This window comes from Melanostigma gelatinosum, assembly GCF_949748355.1.
Source record: "Melanostigma gelatinosum genome assembly, chromosome: 17".
Taxonomy (NCBI): Eukaryota; Metazoa; Chordata; class Actinopteri; order Perciformes; family Zoarcidae; genus Melanostigma; species Melanostigma gelatinosum.
In genome coordinates, this window is record NC_136650.1 from 5,759,164 (window position 1) to 5,769,165 (window position 10,002).

The window sequence follows — 10,002 nt, forward strand, 5'->3', positions numbered from 1 at the left end:
CTGAAGCCTGTTTTATGCACAATGATTTGATCAAACGTCCTTATTCTTGAATTAAAACGTCTAAAAGGTCAGTTCAGTTTTCAGGAATATGTTTCTTACATACACTGAGGGGGGGGGGGGGGGGGGGCAATAAGTCCCTAAAGAATTGTCTTGAAAAAGAACAAACAAATGTGCTCTAGCAGACCCATTCAACCCATTGCAAGCTAAGTGACTCACTAGTGAGCCAACAAACAAAAACCTCAAGCTGAAGTTTGGATGAAAGTGACAGGAATGTGCAACTGTAATAACCTGAAGTCCTGTAGTTCACTCAGCGTGAACTACATTCTGCGGCTTCAATGAAGAGGGAGGAGGAACAAGCTGATACAGAATATACTGAGTACAATGGGATAGTGTTTGTTTTTTAAGAAGGGGTTAAATGATGAATTCATTTTTAAGAATGTACTGTAATTATTACACATCTCCATCGGATGATCCAGCGGACCATGGTTGTCTTTTTCTTCTTAACATTCAATACCAGAGGCAGTTTCTTTGAACAATTATCATTTTAAATGTGTCAATGAACGTGTCGGGCCCTGCTGCTGTGAATGTGGAGGTTGTTGAGGGTCAAGGCCTGAGTGTGGGAGACAGTGATTTTTCCTTCATGTTGCATTTGCAGGATTTTTTCAGAACAGAAGAGATGACATCACTCAGTATTTCACATTTCAACAGAATTGTTCCAGCTGATTACATTTTTCTTTCTTTCTTATCACACACTATGTTGTTTTCAACTCTACTTTATAAGGCTGCAATGTTTTTTATTTTATAATATATATATTTTTTTATAAATATATATATTCATACATACTGTACATTATCTGTATATATATACATTAATTTTTCGTCAACATATGTACATACATTGTTTTATATCTACATTTTTTATAAATTATGCATACACATTATTTTGTACATATAAACATCGGACAAAAAGTTCGTAAATGAGTGTTTGGTAGATTATTTATCTGTTGTAACAATGCTTCTTAGCAATACATTTTATACCGTTGGAAAGCCTGTTCAATCCCATTTCTCCAGTCTGGGACCGAACTCCATCCTCCAAGATAACAACGCTCGCCCCCTCAGAGCGGTTCATCAGAGACTACCTCCAGAGTTTGGGATGGAATGGATGGAATGGCCTGCCAACAGTCCTCACCTCAACCCAATTGAACACTTGTGGGATCAGCTTGGGCGTGCTGTTCGTGCCGGAGTGACCAACACAACCACGTTGGCTGACTTGCTACAAATCCTTCTTGAGGAGTGGAATGCCATCCCACAGCAGTGTGTGAGCAGGCTGGTGACCAGCATGAGGAGGAGGAGCCAGGCTGGTGACCAGCATGAGGAGGAGGAGCCAGGCTTGTGACCAGCATGAGGAGGAGGAGCCAGGCTGGTGTCCAGCATGAGGAGGAGGAGCCAGGCTGGTGACCAGCATGAGGAGGAGGAGCCAGGCTGGTGACCAGTATGAGGAGGAGGAGCCAGGCTGGTGACCAGTATGAGGAGGAGGAGCCAGGCTGGTGTGGCTGTGTGTGGTTCTTCCATGCTACTGAGGCTCCTGTTTGTTAAATGAATACATTGTAAAATTGCCAATATGTCTTGTTTCTTCCTTGATACTGATAAGACTTCAATCATCCAATCCACCAAACAAGAGTCAGTAGCAACAGCAGAAGAAGCTGTTTGGCATTGGCAGAGAAGATTTGGCAAATTTGTCATGGGCACAACCCACATACTCAGCTGTGCTGCTCATCCCACAAATGCATGTTCCTGAAAATTGGGGCACCGTTTGAAAGGTAAATAAACAGGCTTTCCAACGGTATGACATGTATTGCCAAGAAGAATTGTTACAACAGAGAAATAATCTACCAAACAGTAATTTCCGAACTTTTTGTTCGATGTTATCCACACACATTCCTTTATTATAATATATTTATGTGGATTATTTTTATACACATATATTTCATACATTCTTTTTATATAAATATATATATCTGCATTTCTTTTTTTAAATATATATATATTTAATTTTCTCTGCTGTATTTTGTGCTGACAGATGAAGATCGCCTCCATCAGCTGAATTTGATGGAGAGGTTGACTCTGACTGCACAAAGTCAACACGATCCTCTATCTGCTCTCAAACTCAACCCGTCTCCTGGTTTTAAAGTAAAAACAGGTACAAGCTGTCGCGACACGACATAAAACCAGTGAACGATGAGACGCCTGTGTGCGCGAGCGGTTGAGGCTCGACGTGGACGATTTCTGTCATGTGGTTTGTGGGAAAACCCGTATTGGATCTCCGCGGTCACCTGGGCAGAGAACCTGAAGAAGAAAAAAAGAAGAAGTGAGCAGAATGTCTGTCAGATCAATGCTGTACAGATGAATACTGCCTGCGTAATATAGTTATGACATTGCCTCAAAACCGCAAGGCAAATAATCCACGCGCGTGGAGGTTTTAACGCGTAAATAAACCGGGAACAAACACGAGACTACAGTTTAACCACTAAACTATTTGAGTCACGTGAATGCTGGGTAACAATATCTGAAATCTCACAAAGCCAAATCAACATTTTCAGTGCAAAAACAAAAACCCCTCAATCATTTATTTTCACATTATAAACGAACAAAATAGTCCACTCCGCATCTTATTGGCCGCATGTCGCAGCCCGCAGCTTTGCGCGGATAAACAGCAGCTGTGCGCCGCGGAGCAAACCAAGGGCGAACACATCACCAGCGAACCGATTCCACAGGAAATGATCTTCCGTCCGTGCACCGTGCAGTTCATCTAATCTACAATAACGAGCTTAACCCCGCCGACCGGAGCACCGTCGCCTCCGCCGTAGCCGCGTGAACACACAGAGTGTTTTTCTGTGCGTGTTGTGTTGTGTTTTCCGCACAGACGACCGCCTCCCCGCTCAGCAGCGGCCTCCATTTTAGCTCCTCGCCCGGCCGCTGCCTCACGTGTCCTGGACTGTCTTCCTCACATGACCCGTGTGTTTGTCCCCGTGATCAGCGCTTCCATCTCCGTAAATCAGTGTCGTTGAATATCAGCGGTTTTTTTTTTGTACACCCACAACAGCCTTCATGGATATGCTGGAGCAGAGTCTGGACAGCTCGGCGAGGTGAGAGGCTGCCGGCCGCTTCCTGCTCAGCCATGGCTCCCTCACACGGCCTAAAATAAACCATGTTTTCCTTCTCTTTGCTAACTCCAGTGCTCCGGTTACGATTCCTGCATGCTCCTTTTAATACGTTTGATGTCTGTGTGTTGTTTTTGGTTGGATCAGAGAGTGCAGCTGGCGGAGATGATGCTCTTCGGCATCCGTAAAGACATTTTTTCAGCAGAAAACTGCTCCGTTTTGCAAATCTGTAACATGCCGATTACTGTTTTATTTACTAGACATTGAATGCACCGCAGCAATTTGTGCCAATATTGTCACGGCGATATTTATTTATTATTAATGCTTTCTTACTGTACGTTAGCTAATGCAACTATTTTTAGGGTTTAATAAAGCTTAACTCTAACTAGGAGGGGCGGTGTTATTAAGAATGTTAGTTTATTGTGAAGTTTGTCTCTCCCTGTGCAGTAAATCAAACTACTTCCGCTTCAGTTTTGATTTATTAGTTTACATTTTCCGCCTTATATTAGAAAACCTTATATCTGTCACGCTTGCACGGCCGTTATGCATCACTTTATTTTGATGTCTTATCCGTTGTCCCCTCTTGTGACCACCTGGGGGCGCTGTTCGCCCACAACTGAGATCTGGATCCACATTCATATAATTATTAATTTCGTTTTCTCTTGTTTTTTTTTAGTCACGAAAAACAGGAAACAGAAGAGGTGGAGTTACAGGAAGGTGGGAGCCTCATTTTCTGCTAAAATAGACCACAAATAATCTGTTTTAATTTCTCGATGTGATGCCGATTCAGGTTCTGCCTCTTTTGAGACACATAAGAACTGAGATCTTGAACCCTTATTGTAAAAGAAAAACATGTCTGCAGTCCTAATCTGCAGACATGTTGCAATCCTCTCACATCTGTGTTGTTGATGCTCTTGCCCTGGGGCAGGTTTGAAACATGTTGCCCTGTGTGTTGCAGGAGAGACGGTGGGGACGGAGGAGCAGACTGCAGTGACCATCACTGGTGTCCCGCAGGCTGCGTTCACTGACCACAATGTTCAGTACCAGTTCCGCACAGAGAACAGTGGAGGACAGGTGAGCACGGAGGACCTGTCTTCTACACAACAATGTGGTTTATATGTTAGTTAGTTTCAGCCCATACATTCAAGAAGTCTCATTCATTTTAAAAGAGCGACGGCAACATCAACACATGTAACGGCTACACCATATAGGCTACAACATCACAACAACCCGGCACTGATTAAAAGTGTTTACTACAAAGTATCACTGAAATGATCCGTGAGTAGGACTTTGTCCCTCGGAGGAATGAGTGGCTCGAACATGACAGACATATGCTACGCTGGATGTTTTGTAGAGCTTTCATATCATGGCACATTTGTGTTAGCTTAACGTGAGCTAGTTAGTGTAGCAGTTGCGTACTCTCCGTTGTGTTTAATTCAGGACACGATATCTTTTGATGGCTCCAACCAGACGTTTATTCATCGGACAGAATATAGCTGGTAAAAGACAGAACAGCTTCAGTGACTCTCATAGACAACGTTGTGGTCACAAGCTCCGGAACACTGTTAAATCAAAAGGGACAAATACTTAAGCTAACTGTGGTTAGCATGTTACTCATGCTAAATCAGTTAAAACTATTTGCTCTAGAAATGATAAATTAAAACAATCATACGAACAAAAAGGGACTTCTAGACATCTCCATCCATCCATCCATCCATCCATCCATCCATACATACATACATACATACATACATACATACATACATACATACATACATACATTGAATGAGATATTTCACAACTGAGCTTGTCACAGGTCAACCTACCATGAAAACAGCTTCAGACTAGTTCATGAAAGCCAGGCGCACCACTAGAGTCTGCAAGCAGCCAGCAGAGGGCGCTGTTACACACAACCCACTTGTCTCCATGGGGAACTAATGATACGTTGTAAATGATATTTAAACAAGGAAATCATATGAAAATGATAAGGATTAGCAATAACTTAAATAATATAGTAATACTAGCAACCAATGGCCAGTGATGGCAAGTGGAATCATTAACTCTGTTACATTAGCTCACTGGCTAACAGCACGAAGTTCCCTTTCATGTTTGCTAACTGTTTATACAACTGTTCATACAACTGTTCATACAACAATTGATACAACTACTACACAATGAATGATTCATATTAACTGTACTCACTATGGAGAGCTGAAGTAAAACCGCAACTCACAGATTCACTTCCGGAAGTAACGTTAAGAAAACCTCGAACAAAATCACATTGACATTTGATATGTGTAGTTCTTCAAAAACCGACCTCTCGCGTGTATTTAATGTCGTTGTTTATTCATTATTTATGCTTTGAAAGAGTGGCCGCACACTTTAAACATGTTTTTCCAGCTGTAAACTAAAGGATATGACTGTACTGTGATGACTCAATGCTGGTGTTAATATTGACACGTCTTACCAAATCTATAAAAAAAGTTCATGCTTTAAAAATAGCTCAACACACCCAAATAGTGTTTAGAATCAGCCCAATACTGAGAGAGTCAACCAGTTGGGACTAATCTATGTCAGAAATGATATATAAATATGAAGAGTGGTGGCGGCCTGTAAAGCCGGCAGTGTGTTTGTTGTTTGCTTCTGTTTTTTCACCCAATAGAATCCATTTAAAAAAGATAAAAAGCGTCGACATTACTCTGCTCTGGCCCCAGGTGACGTACCGCGTGGTTCAGGTGACCGACGAGCAGTTGGAAGCAGCAGCAGCAGCTGATGGGACCGGAGCTGTCAGCGTCGTCTCCACCGCGGCGTTTGCCGGAGCCCCTCAGGCTGTGGCTCAGGTGAGCAAAAAAACCTTCTGAAGTGTAACTTTAGTCTGACTCACACGGTCTGCAAATACTTTACTTGGACAAGAAAGAAAGGAAGGGAGAGCCGAGTGTTGAACTTCACACGAATGTGTTGACATGTAGTACTGTCTATCCGGTCTGTCCCGCTGTGGAAGGACTCAAAGCTTTGGTTCCTTTTTCCAGTTTTGGGCCTCGAACTACAGCAACATTTTTCTATTGGATAATAAAGATAAATGGACTGACTGGATTCAGAACCGCTACGGCAATGTGACACACACAGTCTTACTATATATTCTATTAAGGCTGCAGCTGTCGATTATTTTAGTAATCGAGTATTCTATCGAGTATTCCATCAATTAATCGAGCAATCAGAAAATAAATATGTTTGCCTTATTAAAGAGCAATAGTAAAAAAAAAACAAAGAAGAAAATAAGACTCTTTAAATTAGCAACTAATTGGTTTCCTCAGAAAAATCCCCCTGAATTATTTTGCTTAAATTGCATGGAATAAAACATTTTCTGAAATGCAAACAAATAGATTAAAATAAAATAATCATTTCAAAGTACTTCGTTTCAGTCCTATATTATACGTTGTTTGTTTCCTGTTTGACCGACTTGTCCCTGACTCCACCCTTTTGCCAGGCTGTCATCCAGAACCCTTTCAGTAACGGGGGCAGTCCCGGCGGCGAGACCGTGGGAGGCGAGACGCGCTTCGCTTATTTCCCCGCCGCCACCGTCAGCGATGGCACAGCCGTGTCCGTGCAGGCCGCCTCCGACCCAACGATAGCACAGGCGGGAGGTGAGCAAGCGGCAGTGGCTCCGACACCAAAATCCAAATTCAGAAGTCCAGCCGTCAGTGGAACTTTTATTTAGTCCTCATCTCTGTCTCTTAAAACCCAGGCCAGTTCTACGTGATGATGAGCCCCCCCGAGGTGCTGCAGGCGACGGCCCCTCGCACCATCGCGCCACGCACACACACCTACACTGCGTGAGTATGACACATTCATCCCATCCCTGAAGTTACCAAAAACACTCTCTCTCTCTCTCTCTCTCTCTCTCTCTCCCTCCACGTGTTTGGCCGACTCCCCCCCCCCCCCTTCCTCCTCCCATGTTAATGGCTCGGATGTCCTTTACCTCTTCCTTCCCCTTGCTGGAGTGATTAGTTTTGTCGTTGTGTGTACAAATGAAGATACCTAAAAATACAAAAAGAAAAATCATTTGAAAAAAAATGAAAACCACACTGTGTCCTACTTACCTGCCATCCCCAGAGACCTTGATGAAAGCGAGATGTTGCAGCATGGCGGTTCAAACTGGTGAGAAGAACTTTTCACATACGCCCCCCCCCCCACCCCACCCACTAATCAATCGTTGGCACCTTCCTGTTGTATGTTCACAGGTTTAGTTAACGGGCAGCGTGAGGCTGTTAATATCCTGTGACTGGGTCCCTTTTGCTAAAATTAGCAAACGTATTCTCCCCAAATGGCGTTTTTCCTATTCTGTTGCACTACAACCTGACTTTAAAGTGGATTTTTGTTTGGTTTGTATGTCATGTACCTACACTAAATCCAATTGGTAGCACCAGATGTTATTGAGGGGCTTCCTAGCAAAGGAGGTGGAAACATAACTGAATCCCACAAAGCGTTGTCCCTTCAGAGGACCTGAAGGTTCAGCTGACTGACAGAGACCAGTTCAAGGAGTTCAAAAAACGAGTTTGATGCATCTGACGATAACATTATTCGAAGTCGGGGGTTCTATATTTGGTTAACACTGAAAATCTGCGAATGTATTCATAATTTCACTCTCAAGTTTTGTTGTGCTGTGTCTCAACAGGAAGGTGGAGGGTCCACGGGCGCCCAGAGACGAGAGGCGACGAGCACAGCACAATGAAGGTACGTGGGCGCTGGTGTCACTGCTGAAGTCCTTGTCTGCTTGTGTTTTGTAAAAGCTGCACAGATAATAGTTCCATCTGAAAGTTCTCCGTTTCAAAATGTCTCACACTTTATGTCTAACAGTTTGTTTTTCCGGTTTAAAACCAGCTTCTTTCTTTCTTCACAGTGGAGAGACGGAGAAGAGACAAGATCAACAACTGGATTGTCACACTTTCAAAAATCATCCCCGACTGCAGCATAGACAGCAGAACTGGAGCGGTGAGTGCTGTGCAGGACTCATCCCTCCACACAACGACGCGCTCTAAAAGACCGTAGAATCTGCCAAAGCTTGTGACGTCGTGACAGATTGCTCCCGGCCTGTTTATTGATTGGCTCTAAAGATGAGGGTTTGGAGGACACGGTGCTGGACTGTCTGTGATCTACATTCTCTGCGCTCCAAGTCTTCACCGCGACACATGAACCAGTGATACTTTCTGTGCGTCCTGTCCTTTCATCTGATGCATGCATAAAAGATGCTGAAAGTCAGATTTAAAACAGCCGGTGCAACCACAGCCAATAGTATTCATGGTGGGTGTGTGGCAGTAACCAGAAGTTTGTCTGAGAGAATCTGAAAGGGTTTAGTCACAAGAGGAAAGCTCGGCAAAGATTCTTGTGAGTGACACAATGGTAGGGAAATAAAAGGAAGTGCTGAGTCATATTTAACCCCTTCGATGTGCCGTGTGTCTCAGAGTAAAGGAGGCATCCTGTCCAAAGCGTGCGACTACATCCGAGAGCTGCGCCAGAGCAACCAGCGACTGCAGGATAGTTACAAAGAGGTGGAGCGGGTCGAGATGGACAACGAGCTGCTGAGACAACAGGTGAACCTCCCACTATATATATATATTTATTCATTCATTCCTCATCCAGAGCCTCTCTTTTCTTTCTGTTGTACTTTACGTGAGTGATGACGATGTCATTCTAGTAACTCATGCTGCGTTCAACTCGTATGGGAGTTATTAATTATCAGTTTCAAGCTTGTAAACATCATAGAATGTTTTAATATGAATATAGAATCAGTCTTAATAGAAAGACTTTGAAAAAAGCCAAATGGCTTTAATGAACTCCGTTTGCTTAGACGATGAGCAACAGTCAGAAATCACTTCCAGCGGGTTGTTCTCAGCAGACGGATCGTGTCCCTCGTGGCTGTAGTTAAGTTCTAGCAGCCTGCAAACCTTGTAATTAATCGATTTGTCAGTCGTCTGAAATCGAGGTACAACTCCAGTGAAATGCGATCCCGTCAGCTCCTTGTGACTGCTGCATTATTCATCATAAGCACACCGCCTTCCCCTCCACCGGTCCTCTGGCAGGTCGGCTCACAGAGGAAGAGTCGCCTGGTTAAAGGTCTCTGTCCACTGGAGAAACATAGGACGCCGTATTCTAATGTCGACCAGCATGAATGTTGTTCTGTTGTGTTAACGATTATTGATGTCACCAAATAATACACTAAAGCGGGCAGAGTGGGAGCACATAGGTTTAAGCATTTCTCTCCTTGTTGCGTTTAATGTTGCTCGTGTGTTTCTGACCGGGACAAGAAAATGAATCCCTTCTATTCTGTTCACTTTTCTATTTCTGTCTCCATGCCTCTAATTCGCTCTTCTTTGTCTTTGTTTTTTTTCTAGATTGAGGAACTGAAGAACGACAACGCACTGCTCCGAGCGCAGCTACAGCAGCACGGCGTAGAAGTCAACGGAGATGCGACGCCACAGTGACCGTGGACTTGACAAACGTCACGAGCACGGCGTCGCATCGTCCCGCCCACCTGAACAATGCCAGGGAAGGAAGAACGAGAGACGATTTCCAGCTGAGATTGGACCACACACACAAAAACACGGGAGCAGGGCTTCGAGAAGAGCGCTGGACTCGAGGCCGCCGCCGCCTCCTCCAGCAGTTCGAGGCCCGAACGCTCTGAAATCCGTTTACTGTGTAGCTACATGAACCTCTCGCCTCTGCTTGAAAGGACCTCCGCACAGCACCACCACCAAACTTTCTTTTTACTTTTAAATTATTAACCCGCCACAGAAAAATTTCCTTTTTAAAGATTTCACCTTTTTATCGTACGCCAAACTTC

General features: G+C 43.9%; 1 protein-coding gene across 1 annotated transcript; it reads left to right on the forward strand.

Moving 5' to 3' along the window:
- The first annotated feature begins 2,508 nt into the window (after positions 1-2,508).
- usf2 (upstream transcription factor 2, c-fos interacting) lies at positions 2,509-10,002 on the forward strand. Its single transcript, XM_079287489.1, has 11 exons — positions 2,509-3,146; positions 3,838-3,878; positions 4,120-4,235; positions 5,876-6,001; positions 6,649-6,805; positions 6,907-6,994; positions 7,275-7,319; positions 7,837-7,895; positions 8,062-8,153; positions 8,624-8,752; positions 9,554-10,002. The coding sequence occupies exons 1-11, from the start codon at positions 3,109-3,111 to the stop codon at positions 9,641-9,643; spliced, it is 981 nt and encodes a 326-aa protein (XP_079143615.1). The 5' UTR covers positions 2,509-3,108; the 3' UTR covers positions 9,644-10,002.